Here is an 18303-nt window from a genome sequence, read left to right on the forward strand (position 1 = left end):
TTCAAATATTTATAATTATGGATATTCCTGCCCTCCCTCCCTCACCCCTCCCCTCCCAAATAAACTGGGAAACAAATCCTGGTGATTGCACTCAAAGTTTGGACACACACAATTTTTCCTCAGCTACACATGTGCAAAACACTTTTAAAAAAAACACCACAACCTTGTGTTCTGTTACAAAAAAAGGTTCCACGAAAAGCCCCACCCCAACACATTTGAACACCCTCACGGTGCCCTTGTGCACTCTCAGAGTATGACACGGTTGCAAATAAATTATTTTGGAAAACATGGATAGGAAGTATATGGCTTAGAAAAGTTACTGGGTTGGATTTTCTTTCCCTAAGTTCAGTGACAGTGCACGAAGCTGAGTCATGGCCTGACCTTCCAGGGCTCAAAGCACAAAGGCAGCAATGAAAAAGGGACTGAAATGCCTGTTAAAAAACAACAAAAAAAAGGTATTTAGATGGCAGGGTCCAGTGCAAAATCCACGGGGAAGCAGAAGGGGCTGGGCTGGGAGCCCAGTTTCCAATACTGGCGTGTGCTGGTTGCTCAGAGCTGCGAGTGATAAAGTGCTGTGAGCCAAGAGAGCCCAGAGCCCCGGGCTCGGCCTGGCAGCGGGGCTGGGGCCACTGGCCCCCATCAGGCTGCAGCAGCCCAGGGGCCTGGGCTGTTCTCCTAAAACAAACCCAACTCTTGGAGCAGAGGAGCGGCAGGAGCGAGGCTGGCGTTGTCTGACAACGTGCGCGGTGCTCGCGCGGAGTTAAGGGTCTTTGGTTTAAAAAAAAAAAAAAAAAAAGAGAAAAAGAAAAATTAAGAAGAAACTACTGACAACAGATGCCCAGCTCAGGGCTAAAGAGAAGCAGCTGCCGTGGAGGGGTGGGTGGCACATGGGTGTCACTGCCACACCTGGCTTCCCACTCCTCCTGGGGCGGGACGGGGGCAGCACTGGCCAGCCTGGAGAGGGAGAGAGAAATCCACCACAAAACACCCTGTGAGGGGGCTGGGAAAGCCAGCCCCGGAGCTGGGATCGGGCAGGGATGTGGCCTCTGTCACCACGGCCTCGTTAGGAGCTGTGTCCCCACGAGCTGCAGGGCAGTGGCAGAAATCCTCCCTCGTGGAGCGAGGGTGGGAGGCTCTTCCCTTGGCTGGCCCTGTGGAGGAACTGTCCCAGCTCTAAATGTAAACGTTGGAAGCTCTGCTGAGCAAACCACTCGTGGGTGTCCCACCCTGCAAGGCAGAGGAAGAGGAGCAGCCCTTGCTCACCAAGTCACCATTCAGCACCCACCTCCTGGGGTTCCACAAGCCAGCTGTGCCAGGGGAACCGAACCAACTTCTTGGCAGTCAGTAAACAACAAACCCCACCATGAACATACAATAAAATAGGGTTAAAAACACATGTAGTGTGGAGGGCGTGTGAGACTTCACCAAACTGGCCTGAAATGGGGTTTTTCTGATGCTGAAAAGTGGCAACATGGTGTGGTAACCGATGGATATTATTGCAACAATGCAATTCTGTATCAGCATCGAATGTGGGTCTAGCAAGAGAATGTCCAGTGTTTCTTTGGTGTATGGTATTAAGAGTACAGAGCCTGTGACAAAACTTCTACACCTACCAGTGGAAACAGCATGAAACAAGCCAGTTTTCTATGGCAAAACTGGGTGAAGATTCACAACCAAATCTGAACCACGAGCAATTCGCTGTGTGAACTCCCTGTCCATGCTGATCATTTGTATTAAAAATATGGCAACAGAGATTAGAAAACATGTTAAAAATGCATAACTTTCATGTCCTGAATGAAAAAAATTTAGAAATACGCATTTTTGCATTATGCAAGACAGATTTAAAACACACACACAAAGGAAAACCCTGTAAGGAGTTAAGAAAGTGGGAACTGCATTTGCACCACTGTCCAGACCGCACCCTGAGCAGCCTTCCCTGCGCTCGTCCCGATCCAAACACTCCAAAATCTGTTTCAGCTTCAGAAAGTAGAGCTGGAGGTTGCTGGGTCCTTTGCCAATCCTCGATGCAGACAGAACCAAGACACGAAGTGCCCTCGCAGAATCCGTCGGGAGCACGGAGCTAATTTACAAAACGGGGCCGTCACAGTCATCTTGGGGAAATAAAAAGGTTTTCTCCGGTTTACAAAACGCAAGTCTGACCTTTCCTTTGTTCCAGGCACTACTTAACTGAATAGGTAAAGGTTGATTACAGCACAGTCGGGGAGGGGTTCCTGGCACAGCCCCCTGTGCCCGTTAGCGGTGCCCGGTGTAGGCCTTGAGCCACGAGGTGACCGAGGCGGCGGCGGACGAGATCATCCCGCCCGCGCTGCTGCTGGCGATGGGCTGGGACACCTGGCTGCTCTGGCTCTGCAGCATCTCCACCTGCTGCGAGGGGATGTCACAGAACCTGGGGCTGGGCAGGTTCTCCCAGTCCGTGCCCAGGTCCGTCTCCTCGTCACTCACGTGCTCGTCGCCGCTCTCGTCCGTCTCGCCCGCCGCGCTGGGCTCCACGAACTCCATGGAGTCCTCCAGGTCGGCGCTGATTTCGAAGGGGCCGGACCTGTGGGTGAGGACACGGTGCCATGAGTCCCTCTGTCCTCTCACCCCACAGCACCCTGCTCTGCCAGGGCACAGCAGAGATGAAGTGCCCTGTAGTGCTCTGTCAGCTGCAGAGGGAACTTGGTGTCACCCCCATGGACATATCACAAACACCTGGCCCAGGAAGGGCCAGGGTTCCAGACCACGGAGCAGGAACGGTGGGAGAGCAGTTCTGCTCTGGCAGGGATAGAGAAACACACACAGAGCAGAGAAAGCTACTGGTGATAACTCAGGGCTCCACTGGTGGGAATCCTGGCTTGATGCGGAGCAGCTTTAACTTCCAACACCAGCCCTGGCCAAGCCAAGAGAGCTCAGCTCTGTCAGGCTGTACCCTGCAACTCACCGGTCTGGCACAACTCACCAGTGGAGACTTCCCACTCTGCCCTGAGCAACACCTTTTCAACCTCTTTCTCACTCTGAGGTTGGCCAGACACTGGAGACACACCAAACCCACCACACAGAATCAGAGTGGCTCAGGCTGGAAGTCACCACAGTGGCTCATCTGGTCCCATGTGCCTGCTGCAGCAGGGACGTCCCAGAGCACAGGGCACAGGATTGGGTCCAGATGGCTCTGGAATATCCCCAGTGTGGGAGGCTCCACACCCTCTCTGGTGTCTGTTCAGGGCTCGGTCACTGCACAGGGAAGCTCTTCCTCATGTTCAGGTGGAACTTGTGGGCATCAGTTCCTGCTCGTTCCTGTGGTGCCACTGCTGGCCCCTGGAGCAGAGCCTGGTCTGTCTCTGAGCCCTTCCTGCAGACAGGGACAGACAGGGCTGAGGGCCCCTCTCAGCTGGACAGCCCCAGCTCCCTCAGCCTTTCGTGGGCAGGGAGATGCTCCAGTCGTGGGCACTGGCAGCTCTGAGCAGGGCCATGGGCTGCATCTCCAGGGTCCTGCAGGGTCCCAGCTGTGCTGAGACTCAGAGTTCCCTGCTGCCACTGCCTGGTGGGAGAGGCGATTGCATCCTGCCCCATCCCGCTGCTTTGGGCTGCCTGTATTCCGTGGAAAAAGACAGATTCCCCACAGCAGGCAGAGTCCCTGACAGAGTTCACTCCAAGCCACAAAACTGCCCTGTGAACACGAGCAGGAATTTGATGGAATCATGGAATCATTAGGTTGGAAAAGACCCCCAAGATCACTGAGTCCCACCATTAAACACAGTAACCATTTAACAAAGGCAAGAGTTTATCCAGCCTTAGTGGGAGAAGGAGCCTTAAGCAGTGATTTGTCATGGGAAATATTAATGCAGATAATTAAAGCTTGGTAAAATTATAAGCATATGAAAACAGCAGCATGTAAAGGAGATTGTCAGGCAACCACAGGCTCAGGTATCTAAAGGAAAACAAAGAGAGCTGGTTGTTGCAGACTTTGCAGCCAGCTGAGAAATTAAAGGCAAACACTCCTCTTTCATAATGTGGAAAGCAATGGGAGCGCTGCCTCCTGGCAAAGCCTTTTGCTTAACAAGGCAACACAAGAAGGAGTCATCAGGGTTGAGGCCAGAAGGGACCATTAGATCATCTCAAGTGACCTCCTCTCTAACAAAGGCCACTGCAACCCACCCTTCTCCCTGTCCTGAGCCCAGCAACTCCTGCCTGATGACAGCATCCATCCCACAAACTCATCCAGCCTTGAGAGGATGACAGAAGGAAACAGAATCCCCACCTTCATTCCTGTGGGTAATTAATGTCTCTGCTAAGTGCATGTGCCTCATTTCAACCAGCTCAGACTCTCTGCTCCCAGTGGTGTCTGTAAAGCCATTCGGCAGCCTGGTGGGTATTTTATCCAACTCTCCTGTAACCCTTTCTTCTACTCTCTGGACCCAGCTGATGCATGGGGAGCTCTGCGACACCTGCACAGGTGCCCACTGCAGCCCCTGCAGCCTTCAGAGCAGCTGCTTTCTTTTGAGGACACATCTCTCCAGCCTCTGGCTATTTCTAGCACTCTATTTCAGGCAAGCAGCAGCAAGCACAGATTTTTGTCCAAAATCTTTTACAAAGATGTGGCTCCCCATGTCTGTGGGCTGAATCAGTGGGGATATATCCAGAGAACACAAGGAAGTGGGAACAGGCAGCTCCTCTTAGTGGCACTGCAGGATTTTGAATAAAACCAGATCCGTACAAGAGAACAAAGCAGAAAAGTGGATTTCAGAACATCACTGTGTTTAAGGGGGAATAAAACACCAGACACATCAAACAAATATTTACAGACTGTCTTGGGCACGAGTGACTCGTGTCTGGGTTATCCCAATGGGGAAATCAGTGTTGTTTGCTTTCTTATATTTAACTTGTAAAAAAAGAAATAAATTATTAAACCCTGTGCGTGCATGCCAAAACTGATGTTCTTTTCATCCTGTTCTAAGCTAAGAGAACAGTTGTCTTTAATCTTAATTTACATATAAATGAGTATTATTTAAAGGGTCAGCTTTGGTCTAGGCATTTCATTGACTAGAATTATTTTGGGAAAGGTTTGCCTGGGATTCTTTTCAGGGTTTGTATTACTGGATGCTCTCAGGTATTTGCATGTTGGCAAGGCATGGGCAGGGTCACACTTGGAGCATGGCAAAGCTGCCTGGCATTTGTGCTGCTGTTCCCTGGAGGGAAGGAGTTCCTGCTCCTGAGTGTAGGGGAAATGAGTCCATCATCAGCTGCAAAGCCTCCAGCTGAGCCTGCCATAGGCAGAAGCACAGCAAACACAGGTCTGTGAAATTTAATTCCCTTCTCAGGAGCACCTTTTTCTGTCCAGTCTTTCCTCCTCCTGGAACTACCCTGATTTCTGTGCTGAGGGCTGGTCTATAGGACAGCAGAAGAGTTCCCTCACAAGTAACAAGGCAAAGGCATCAATTCCAAAGGGATTCAGCCACAGGAGAGTTCATATTTTGCTTTTCTTACCTGCCCAAGTTCTCGGTGTCTGGGCTGACCAGGTACATGAGGTTCCTGAGGGTATGCAGGGGGTGCAACAGATCTAAATTTACATGCTGACATGGGAAGGAAAAAAAAAAAACCATGATCAGGTCCTGAAATAAACCAGCAGGCACAGCTGATATTTAAAAAGCTATTTAAAGATATGAAATGTGCATCCCCCCCTACCTGAGAGAAGCAGAGGTGAAGGATATTAGCATTCAGCTTCTTCACTGCCCGTGTGAACCTGTGTCTGCTGAGATTCTCTCCGCAGAATTCACTGTTAAAACACCACACACACAAAAATACACAGAAAGGAAAATGCTGTGAAAATACACTTACTGGAGGCATCAGCATTCCATGCCCTGGCTTCCTAACAAATCCTAGAGTAAAAATCCTCACAGCGAGCACTTGTTCAAAGTCTACAGCCAATTCTAGAGTGCTGAGGAGATTAATCTTAGACCTAGCAGGACTGTGAGCAGTTTATCAACAAGCTCTGCTTGCCCTGGCCTTATCAGTTTCCACAGGACAGGTGGTGTGAACTGTAGGGAACTCAGATCCACCAGAACCAAACTGTTTCAGATCTCCTTCAATATCTTGCACCATTTCCTATTCCCAAAAAATACTGGGCTGAACACCCAAACAAAATCAGAGAATCACAGAATGGTTTGGGCTGGAAGGGACTTTCAAGATCATCTGGTTCCAACCCCCCAGCCATGGGGTGGGAAAAAAAGCTGAAACCCTACACAGCTTTTGTGCCCTCACTTTGACCACCATTCTTTTAAAACACTTAAAAGAATCTCAGCAGCACATTTGGGATGTCTGGGAGTCCGACCAGGTCTGCAGCTCGTTCTGTGCAGATCCCAGCTGCTCCACACAGACACCAAAATTCTAACAGTGCTCTTCATCCCATATGGGGTTTACTCCTAGGAGGGTTTTCTATCCCATTGGGAATGACACTGTTGCCATGCCATAATATAGGGCTTGTCCTACAGCACAGGAGGCAGCAGAGCTGTTCAAGAGCTGCTGGATTGGGCTGGGATTTTGTGAAGCACAGTGGGGTCCAGTAAAATGAAAAGTGCCATTTGTGCACAGCCATATTTCATCTCTCATTTGAGGATGCTGAATATGTCAATTAGAGAGGAGTTATTTTCAACTGTGATGGCTGGTCTCCCTCTCAGGAAATAAAAAAGGAGGTAGGGACTGTTAACTGTGGCCTAAAACCCTGCTAGCCCCCCCTTCAAACAGCACAAAAGTCCACGAGCCACCTATGTTACCAAAAGCTGTTCCAATCCGTGACTTTATTCCTCAAACTAACCTGATCTAGGGTCACTGATTCCCCTGCTGTGTTTTTACTTGCCTGTTGCAGAGCTTCTTGGGAAGATTTACATCAAGTATGAGAGACAAAGTGTTAACGAGCTGAGTTGCATAGCACAATGCAGCACTGATGGTATGAGCAGGGTTATTGTGTTCCATATCTGAAAGAAATAAAAACAACATGAAATCCTTGCTTTAAATGAAGTCTTGGTGGGTGTGTTAATATGTTCCTGGAGTCTGCTCTGGAATATGTCATTTCTAAGCATGGAGAACAGCCTGAATCTAGCAATCATTTCCAGTGAAATCTGTCAGAAGTTGGAAGAAAATAGTAATTCTTGGAATTCCTGTTAAGATGATGACATGTGAACTGTGTCAAAACTGTGAATAATTAACTTTTTCTATTTCACTGTGCTGTGCATCCCAGTGAGCATTTCATGAAAAAGAAGATTTCAGCATACTAATCATAAAATCACAGAATGCTTTGGGTTGGAAGGGACCTTAAAGACCACCTAGCTCCAACTGAGCAGGGAATCTTCTCCTAAAATCCCTATTCTGGCATTTATCTCCGGCTCAGAGAGCAAATGGACCAGTCTACTACTCCTCAGTGCCTTCTGCTGGCACCAAAGTGTCCCAGCTGCCTAAAACCATGCCTTGCCCCTTACCAGGTCCCTGTGTAGTCTTCTTCTCCTCCACCCAGTTGTAGTAAGCAGAGTAGTCCCCGTTGTTGGGGAGGATGATCCAGGGCCCCGTGATGCTGATGCTGGTGTCCCCGTTGTGGTCGTCACACACCCACCTCCCGGACAGGTACGTGGTTCTGCGCGCCTCTGCCAGCTTGCTCACAGTGCTGGAGGTCATGGCATTGTCACTCTCCGAGGACACGTCCGCAGGGTCCCTGCAGGACCCAGAAGGGGGTGGAAAGAAGTGGTTGGGAATGGAATCGAAACACGCACTGAGCCAGATTTCACTCAGGGCAAAGTGCTTGTAGGAACGCTCCTGCAAAAGTCCTCAGTCCCAAAACTACTTTCATTTGTTCTGGGGATTTTAATTGGCTGTTTTTGTAGAATTCAGGAATGGTTTGGGTTGGAAAGGACCTTATAGCCCACTTTTGCAAAATTCCTCATTCCAAAAACTACTTTCATTTTCTCTATTTTTGTAGAATCCTAGAAAAGTCTGTGTTGGAAAGGGCCTTACAGACCATGTCATTCCACCCCTGCCATGGGCAGGGACACCTTCCACTAGACTAGGCTGCTCCAAGCCCTGTCCAGCCTGGCTCTAAACACTTCCAGGGATGAGAAATCCATATTTTAAGGAAGTTTAACACTGGACATGCAGCTCAGATCTCTCAGTGGGGAGATGCAAGCACCTCCAGATTCAGATTCTTCTGTCCTGGACCTCTATCTATAGGTGAGAGCACAACTCCTCCTCCCCACAGACCCTAAGGGAACCAGACCACCTACCTCAGACTGACACAACTTCCTTGTGGGTGCCTAAAGCCAAGCAAAATGATCCCAAAGGGACAAGCCTGTCATACCTCATGCTTGTCTTCACCTCTTCCATGGGGAAGATGACCGAGGTCAGCTCCAGGATGTGCGCGCGCCGGAGGTTCGCCAGGTGCTCGTACTGCGTTTTCAGGTCGTAGGTTTTTTTCTCCACCAGGTCTCCCAGCTTCCTGTTGTGCCTCTGGATCTTCTCCTTCTTCTCCTGGTGCCTCTGAGCCCTGCGATAATGCTTCTGGTTCTCCTCTTTAATCCTCAGCAGCCCCTCTGTGTCTGTGAGAACAGCAGCAGATGTTATCCCTTGGAAAAGGAGCTGGGGAGTGCTTGTAGGGAAAGCTTGAGAAAAGCTTTATTAATATTTATGGAAAACAAGATCTATGGCAGCTTAAAACAGAAAACCCTGCTAAACTATTAACTTCTTCCAGCTGCTCAGTGGTACAACTTTTTAATCTCCTCTGAAGATCTCCAAAGAGACTGCAACTGGGATTATTCTTTCCCTATCTTTTACCCAGCTATTTCTGGATTTGGAGCACAAAAGCCAAGATTTCCCAGTTTAATTAAACTCCTGAGGTAATCATCCTGACAGAAATAGCCTGACTGTACACGTTAGCATCGTGCTGGCCAAAAAATGCCCTGCCCTGCTTGCAGCCAAAATCAAGTGCAGATAGCATCTTCATTCACCATTCCTGGCACCTCTGCTGCTGTTAGTGTGGGTTATTTGGGATTCTCTCATGGATGTGCTCTCACAGCACTTGGATCCCTGTGGGAACACTGGCTATCTCCTTTTCCACTCACAAAATGGGAATTGTGCTCATGGGCTGAAGTGCTGCAACTGCCTGGATTCACTCCATGTGTGAGGCACGCTGAGGCTTGGAAAAATCCCCTGCAAGAGCATCTTGAAGTATCCAAGGCTGGGCCTGATGATCTTAGAGATCTTTTGCAACCTTGATGATCCTATAATCTGCTAATTCAGGTATCAAATAAGTGGCTGCAGTAATGCTCCCACAAACAGAGAATCAGCCACCTCTGTCTTTTAAAAGCACAGGGAAAGATTTTCTTGTGCTGTCCCCAAAAACATGTTTAAAACTCTCCCTGTGCCCTAGTTTGAAGTGTGCCTGCTCCTGCAGACACAGAGGCTGCTCCCTCTGAACATCAGGAATTATTTCCAGTCATCTGATCTGCTGCAATCCGTGGTGTGTCGGGTAGGAAGGAAGATCTGGTATGTGGGAGATGCAAAGTCCCAAATTAAAGGAGGTGAGAAAAGCTCCTCCATGCAGACAAGAACTAATAATCCTCAGGTTTATATAACATAAATAAGTGACCCCTGTTCGAGGAGCAGTAGAAAAATCCACTTTTCTCTGAGCAATGCCAGAATCCCTACGTGTCAGCTGTAATTCCCTTTCCTTTAAGCAGTCCTGTAACATCAACAGAAAATCAATTAACACTTGCAGTCATGTTTCCAAACTCTCCCTTTGCAAAAAGAACAGGAGACAGGACGAGGAGGAAAAGGTCCAGCTGTTCAATTTGCACATTCATGTTTGACTTGAAAGGCTACTTTTTCAGAGTGAACTCCCTTCCCTGCAGGTCCAGCAGCAATTATTTGGGAGCAGGGGAGGCACTGCACTCACGTTTCCTCTTCATCAGTCCCAGTGCACAGACCATCTCTGCTTTATGACCCAGTCTATGAGGTGATTAAAAATCTGTCCCCAGGAGTAGTTCAGGACACCACTGGGTCCCACACACCTGCACTGCCTGATAAATGCAAGCCCAGGCACACTAATCTCTGCCCAGAGAGCTCTGCCAGGGATTTGCAAGCCTGTCTCCTTGAACTGTTCTGCATAGAAAGAAGGCAAACACACAGATTTTAAAACATTATTTTAAGCACCACCAATTATTAAGGTCTCCAGGAGAGTCACCTCCAAAAGCAGGAACCCAGTGTTCTAGAAATGGTTTTTATTTCAGAAAATTAAACTATGCCACATCCAAGAGCAGAGAAACAACCTTTTCACATTTTAATGTGGACCAAAAGTGACCAAGTTGGATCCTGATCTGTTGGCTACTCACAGCTAGAATTCATTTCTGGTCTTTCTCCAAAAGCAACTGAGCTAATAATAGGTTAGTTGGGCAATAGTCAGCTCAGTTTTTAGGTTACATCTAATCAAATTCACTGTGAATCAGGAGAAGTTGCAAAAGTTGCAGATAATAAATTCCACAGAAGAGTAGGAAAATGAAGAGCTCTACTCCCTGGTTAGTCCTAACACTCTGCCACCTTCAGAGCAGAGCATTTTGAGAAGAGGTGACTAATTCCCTGAAGTCACATTGATTTCCTCTTCTCTTTTCTTCACAGGCAAAAGACAAAAAGTCATAATCTAATCTCCATAACAATAATCTTCTACCTACTGGAAAGCTTGTTTTTCTTCAACTTCCTCTTCTCTAAACCAAACATGAATTTTCTTAGCTGTTCTATTTAATTTGCAATACTCAGACTTTCCTCAGATGATCTGTATCTTTCTTAAATTGTTTAAATTGGACACCAGACTTCTACTGAAGCAACAGCAACAGCTGGCACAGCAAAATAACTGCTTCCATCTTAAATACAGCACTTATATTAGTTAACCCAGAAAGAGGCCTGAACCTTTCTGGAGCAGCACAAGATTGATAACTTTTATTTAATTTGCAATTCCCCAGATCCCAAATCTCACCACCATCCCCCATTCTGGGTTTATGTTTCTCTTCACAACAATGTGTACCGTGATTTTGTCCTTTTCAGAGGATGCTGTCTATTTATCTACATGATTTTCAATTTGGTCCTGGTCTCCACAGAAGTCATCTCACCATCCAGCCTGGCTTCCTCCATTCCACCCTCTATTCTACTGAGCTATTATGGGAAATGCTGAGGAGAACTGGGTCAGGAACTGGTTCCTGCTGAGCTCCACCTGTCTCACCTCCTCAGCTTGACCACTGCCACCACTCTTTGAATGCAGCTTTTGTAACCTTTTGTGATCACCTGCAGGGGTTACACCCAGAGCAAATTTTGTTTGCTCACAAGACAGTTTCAGGCAGTGCCCAAATCCAAGTTACGTGCAGCTTCTGTTTCATCCTCCACTGCACCACCTGATCCCCAGAGGAGAGGTTGATTTGACATGAATATCATGACATAAATAGCAAACCATGGATTTGACAAGAATGTCACAACCAAGGGATGGCTATTTTTAACCACCTTACCTGTCAGTTACCAGCGAAGCCCCCCTAGGTCTGTGACAGGATGCCTGTGCCATCACTCTGAGGTTCTCCCTTCCTGCACCCTTGGAAAGCAGGTACTGTTTTCAGCTTCCTCACACACCCTCGCTCCCTCACGTGTTCCCAAGTGCTCCACAGACCACTTCAGCTTCTTCCTTGGGTTCCATAATGCAAACTAATGTGTAGCTGCCTGTTTCCTTTCCTTAGCCTGCAGTCCTCTCATGATGTCAAATTTAACCTGGCTAAGCAGCTGATCCCATTTTCTTTGCAGGAAGACGAAGCAAAGGCAGCACTGAATGAATGCTTCAGACCTCTCTGCAGTGTTATTTGCTCTCTTTCCTGTTAACTAACACACTTGTCTGCTCCCTCACCTCTTCTTTATCATCCATTTAATATTGTTACTATCCATCCTCCTTTATAACTGAAAATAATTTTGCATCTCAGCCTTTTTGATTTTTCACCCCAAGCCTGTGCTAATCCTTTATGACTCTTCTCATGTTCTGCCTCTGCTTCCACTCTCTGTATGGCTCCGCTTGAATTTCAAGCCATAAAAATATCCCAGATTCAATCAATATGCTTCTGAATATGCTTCCTCTACTTCCCTTGCATGTAGGTTGCAAGGAGAGCTGCATATTCTCTTCTGAAAAATGACTCCGCAAATTTAGCGTAAAACAATCTAATGGGCTTCAAAAACTGAAGTTTCTGAATGGAGCCTGCACCTTAATTTCACTGACTCTTGCTAGGACTAAAATCCTAAAAGTAGGATTTTAGGATTTTCAGACAGGTGTGGGTTAAAATTCAGCAGTTTCAGGAAATCTGTGACAGCTGCAGAGCTGTTTGCTCCTCTTTATCAAGAGGAAGTGATCAGAAACACTGCACTGAATAAAGCCATCTCTAGGGACACAGCCAGAGTCACAGGCTGCTAAGCATTTGCTCTTAAAGCTGTTGCAAAACCATCTCCATCCAGCTGAATAATGTCTGCTGTTTGCTAATTAAAACCCAAGCATAAAAAGGCCAAAATCCACTCAGTGATTTGCCTTCGAGTTGATTTAGGAAGCGATGGTTTGGAAATTCACCATTTAAAAAAAAAATAATGCTCAAATTCACCTCAATTGATTTTTCACTCTAAGGCACAGGGAGTTTTTCCACATCACAAAAGCACAGGCATTACTCACGTCTTGTCATTTCATCATTTTCTTTGCAAATGGTCTGTTTCAGCTGCTCAATCCTCATCTTGCAAGACATTATTTTCCATCTCTGAAAAAGAACATTCAGCAACTCTAGGGCGCAAACAACTTCAAACACGCTGAACTAATGATTAACAGCAAAGGCAGCAGCTTTAGTGCAAAAGTAGCAGGATGCTCTTGAAAGGATCAAACAACTAAATATTTCATACAGTGTTTTGTGCAAAGAAGAATGGCACAAACAAAACGAATGCTTGGTATAAAGTCAATCAGTAAAATAAGTTACTGAACAAATATCTAGGGAGAAATGAAAAATTCAGACAGCTTGGAACACTCTGCTGGCAGAGCCCATTTCAGTTTTGCTTACAACAGGCTCTTTGGGAAAGCAGCACAATGCCCTCAAGGTAAACTGTAACTTTAAACGATGGGATCTAGGAATTCAGAGAGTTTAAAAACCATGGGACACTTGGAGCAACTCACCAGCTGATCAGTTATTTCTTTCCCTTCCATGGCCTTCAAAACACTAGAGGAAAAAACATGATTGAAAGTTTTATGACTATCTGGACTTCATCTGTCTCCAGCAACAGTGTGTTTAAAGAGACTGTTTCCTTTTATGAGATCTCTTAGCATTTGTATCTATTTAATAAATACAACTTACTGTTTTTGGAATTCTCTCTGTTTGGTTTTAAGATGCATCAGCCTTTCTTTCTTGTCTGAAAACCTGGAAGAGATTAAATTCTTTTATTGATATTTTGCACAATTACAGCACTGTAAGTTGTCTGAAAAAGATAATAAAATTGAAGCTTGGGGATTCTCCAAACCTCAGCTATCTGTCTTGATCTGGGGAAGTTAATGGCTAAATGTGTAAAAAACTTGCAGAATTCTAGAGCATGAGTCTCACTGGAATTGCAACAGAACCTCTAAGCTGGAGAAACATCAGAGTGCCAAACTATCAAAAAAATAGCAAATTGCTGCTATTTCTAGATTTATAGCTTTGCAAGATCAGTATTTTGTGTGTTACAAAAAACATGGAGTACTTTAAAAACCTTCAGTCACTGGAGAAATTAATAGTACTATATCACATAGCCCATGACCCCAATGTCTGCTTCAGCTCTGCTTCACTGGATTCTAGGATATGGGAACTCATCAGAAAGGAATTTTTTCAGGATTTATCACCTTGTGTTTTCACACTTTGAGTATACAGAAGCCACGTTCTGCTCCCCTTATTGTTCCGTAAGTCATTCTGTTTTTCTCTGCAAAACGCAGAATCGACAATTTCATCCTACCAGAGCTGTGATATTTGCAGATGCCCCAGCCCTGGAAGCGTTCAAGGCCAGGCAGGATGGTGCATGAAGGTGCCCCTGCCCATGGCAGAGGTTGGAACTAGATGGTCCTCAAGGTCCCTTCCAACCCAAACCATGTGATTTTATGACTTTACCTTTATTTTATGGACATTTAAGCTTTATTTAGAAAGAACAGTACACTAAGCCTTCACAGGATGTCATCTTGGATTTCCCTCTCTGTTACTCTGTGGATTTGATTTCAGGTAAAACTTTAAAAAAAAATGCTTCACTTTTTTCCTTCAAGTGCTGAAATCTAAAAGCTTGGTGACTACCTTTGGATTCAGAGCGTGTGTAACCACCCTCCCAGATGACATTAGCATTAGAACAACAAAACCACTGGCTGCTGCTTCTGTAGTCAAGCAAAAGAATCTGTTTTCCTTCCAAAACAAACCAAAACCAAATGCAGGTGCTTGGCACAAAAAGCCAGAGGCCACACGTGAGCTGGAGGAATGTGGTGCAACTGGAGCCCAGCTGCTCAGCCCAGCTGAGTCCCCTCTTCCTGTGTGTCCTCACCCCAGGAGTCACCCTGGAAATGACAAAAAGCCCTGCTTGAGCCTCCTGTTTACCACAGAGCACAGCACACCTACTGCACCCCGACCTTTGGCTGCCACCAAAAATCCCCTGGCCCAGAAACACAGAGCTCAGCAGGCAGCCAGGGAGAGCGCTGGGGTCATTTGCCAATTCTTGGTTTCAGAGCTGGATTCATGGGCACAGACCCTGACTGAACAGAATTACACAATTCCTGCCCATCACATCAGCAGAAAGTTGAACGATCTGTCAAAGAATAGAGGAGTAAATGAAGTTCTGACTGTGGAGGGAAGACAGAAATATTTGTGGAAGCCTGTAGAAATTCCAGCTCACCATCAGCGATGTCAAACAGCTCCTACCAAATCCTCCAGCAGGTTTCTCCCAAGCAAACATTTCCAATGCTTTATATAGCTCTGATTTCAATTGCACTGCATCCTGCAACTCATTTTCCTTTCTATATCTTTAGCCTTTCAATTTGGCAAAGAAACAAAACTTGGGATGAATTATTATAGGAACTCCCATAAAATGTAAACTGAGAGGAGAGAACATCTTGAATTACCCATGAAATGTTTCTCTTTCCTCAAGTCTTATCACATTAAGGTGACATTTTCTGTGGTTGCCTGGCTTATTTCCACATGTTCATGATTAGAGAGAAGCAACCAGAGAGAGGGGCTTCCTAATCTGCAGGAGTTGATTAATGCTGAAGGAGCTGAGGGCACCATATTCAATGTAACTCCCCTGCTGAAAAAAAGTCACTATTCCTAATCATAACCCATAGCTTGGAGAAATTAGCCAAGCCCAGGACGTCACAATTACATAGTCTTTGGCTTTTGCCATCTGCAGATACACAAAGCAAAGCAATTCAGCAGTCTGGGAAACACACTCTGAGAATTTATGCACATGACAGGCTGGAGGACACTCCCAGGAGGAAGAAGAACCTCTGAGCTGAGACCAACATCAAGATGCCAGCTTGGCTTTTGAATACACAACACATTACTCATGAAAAGAAGGATGTCAGTGACTGTTCTACTGGAGGACTTCTGGACTACTCATCCTTAATTGTAGCTCTCCTTAAGCAATTAATCTTAACAGCTCCTCAGTCTCTCCCCCTCACAGATATGGGGTGTGATTTTTGCCAGACAGATGAAAAACTTCCAATTTTACTGTTCTAAAAATTAGCTCACAAAACAGTCCCATGAAATCTGAAATAATTAGAACATGAAATTGTTTGTCTTCATATAAGGAAAATTCACAAGAAAATTCTAAAAATAAACCACTGTTGGATACAAGGAGTAATGCTTGGTTTCTTTATATTTAACCAGGAAAATAATGATCATTTTCCTCCCATCTGTAACACTTCAAAAAGACGAATGGGAGGCCCAAGTGCCCCCAAACACTTCCACATTCTGAGTTTCTCACACTGTGCTGCTCAGCAAAGCCCTTGTCATGACACTCCTCCAGCAGTGGCTGATCTAAAATTAACCCAGGTACTACTAGAAGGCATAAAATAAACAAATAAATAACGATGGCTGTAAACACCAGCTGAAAGGCAGCCCATGAACTGCACCTGTCCCTGCATGGCTCTGCCCTGGTGCTGCCTGGTCACCTTTTCTAACATCTCTCCCTCACACCCCAAGAAATTCAGAGACACCCACAAAGAGCAAACAAAGAAAACTGACCTCTTCCCCACTCTTAAATCAGTCATTCCAAATATTAATTAGAGAATGCAAACAAAATGTTTCAGGCACGGTTTAAACATAATCCCATTATCCTCAAAACCCAAGCTTCTGTCCCTACACAGCGTTCCTGCAGCCACTGAGGATGTTTGGGTTGCTAACAGTGGGTTATTCATACAGGTGTGCTGTTCCTTTAATTCATTAAAACAAATTTGCCATTTTTAATGAATTGCACTACTGCAATTAACTCATGGAAAAGTTCTGAACAGCAGGAAAAACAAAGCCTGGAGAAACGGAGTGTGTAGGGAGGCCCCAGGTTAATACAACAGCAGTGACCCCCAGGGATGGAACTGTGATGTCCAGGCAAAGAGGGGTATAAAACACCAAAAAAAAAACCAAAAAAAAAGAGATTTAATGCTTGCAGTTAAAAAACACAACGTAAACATACAGGAGCCTTTCCAGCCACAGACAAATGAGGCAGTGAAAGCTTCTCAACTGTCAGAGAGAAAAGCTGATCCTGTCTCATGTGAGAAGAGGGTTTTCTCTTACACTGCTGCTTTGGCTAAAGTTGCTTCTTTATGACTTCATTTTTCTGATGGGCAGAGACTTCCTAAGCCTTGGTTAGCACAAAACAACAGTGCTTCAACTCTAACAAAGGCTACAATTTAATTTCTATAATTAAACCTGATGTTTAGCCAAAAACTTAAGGCTGCAAAAGAGACAGGGGAAAAAAACCAAACTTGGTTTACATTCCAAACTCCACATCCGACCTTTTAATGGAATCTGCAGAAAACCCCAAGCAGTCTCACACAACTACACGTTTTCCACCTATTTTAGACAGGCTAAACCTAGCTTGTGGTTCTCCAACACAGCTTTTTAGTATCAAAAAAGGGAAAGCCATGCAGTGAGAGACTGAAGTCTGAGCTCTGCAAGCTGACTCGCACTGGCTGACAGCATTTCCCCGGTCCTGTGGAGGTTGGTGGGTGAAAGGCACCACCGTCCCCTTATTCTGGGGACACAAGGAGACACACCACCCCACACACGCCGCTCGCCACCTTCCCAAAACAGCCCCAGGAACCACTCCCAACAGCTGCTAACGAGGGGACCAAGAGCACGGTGCCAGCCAAGAATCAGAGCGGCTCCAGACGTGGCGCTGGGGACTTCTGAAGAACCTGGGAGGGCCAGGCTGTGAAGAGCAGCGCTGGAGGAGCCGTGCGAGCCATTCCATGAGGAAATCATGGAATGGCTCATCCAGGCTGGCCCAGCGAGAGCCAGCGCTCCAAAAGGAGCGGCGCGGCACGCCAGGAACTCGAGTGGCTACTTCTTTTTGTCCGCATTTATGGGTGTACACACAAGGAAATGTTTATTTTCTTTCTTATACACCTTCCTGATTTTGCTCGACGGTTTAGAAAACTCCTGTTTCAAGGAGCGTTGACGAAAATAGGCAACCCGTTTGAAATAACACTGCACGGGTCTCTGCGCCCTGAACTGCCCGCAGCTTCTGTGGCTACACCGACACGGACGCATCTGCAGCTGACCGAGTGGAACTCGGGGTGACTCCTTAATCATTATTACTATTAAAACGATTAGTACTTCCAAGGCCCGAGGGTCCTGCTGTGTCCGCCCCCAGCCCCGGAGCGTTCCCCCACCCACACCCCGAGCCCCGGGACAGCGGGGAAAGGGCACGACCCGGCCCCTCCTCCCCAGCCCCGAGGCACAGCGACCGCAGCAGGGCAGGGAGAGGCCGCCCCGCTCCCCTCAGCGCCGCCGGTACCTCTCGGAGTCTCGCCCGTCGAAGAAGACGAAATCGCCGCTCTGCACGCACTTGGCGCAGGTGAGGCGGCGGCGCGTGGTGTTGCAGAGCGGGCACCGCTCCACCGCCACGTAGAGACCCTCGGCGTCCTCCTCGGCGCCCCGCAGAGCCCCGGGCCCGGCCCCGCTGCCCCCGCCCGGCCCCGCGGGCTGCGGCCGGCGGCCGCTGGGAGCCGCCATGTTGGGGGCCGCGGGTCACGTGGGACGCGGTTGC

General features: G+C 46.9%; 1 protein-coding gene across 1 annotated transcript; it reads right to left on the reverse strand.

Moving 5' to 3' along the window:
* Positions 1-782: 782 nt before the first annotated feature.
* Positions 783-18303, reverse strand: ATG14 (autophagy related 14). Its single transcript, XM_068194943.1, has 10 exons — positions 18052-18303; positions 13389-13451; positions 13211-13253; positions 12722-12803; positions 8342-8579; positions 7473-7702; positions 6854-6971; positions 5683-5773; positions 5485-5570; positions 783-2560 (listed from the first exon to the last, which is right to left on the reverse strand). Exons 1-10 carry the CDS (start codon positions 18267-18269, stop codon positions 2254-2256), a joined length of 1476 nt encoding a protein of 491 aa, XP_068051044.1. The 5' UTR covers positions 18270-18303; the 3' UTR covers positions 783-2253.

The sequence above is a fragment of the Anomalospiza imberbis genome, chromosome 6 (assembly GCF_031753505.1).
Source record: "Anomalospiza imberbis isolate Cuckoo-Finch-1a 21T00152 chromosome 6, ASM3175350v1, whole genome shotgun sequence".
NCBI classification, from domain to species: Eukaryota; Metazoa; Chordata; class Aves; order Passeriformes; family Viduidae; genus Anomalospiza; species Anomalospiza imberbis.

Coding starts and splice junctions, on each gene's coding strand:
- ATG14 (XM_068194943.1), bottom strand. CDS start 18,269: ATGGCGGCTCCCAGCGGCCGCCGGCCGCAGCCCGCGGGGCCGGGCGGG. Junction 13,452..18,051: donor GACGGGCGAGACTCCGAGAG/GTACCGGCGGCG, acceptor AATCTCTTCCAG/GTTTTCAGACAAGAAAGAAA. Junction 12,804..13,210: donor AAGAAATAACTGATCAGCTG/GTGAGTTGCTCC, acceptor GTTCTTTTTCAG/AGATGGAAAATAATGTCTTG.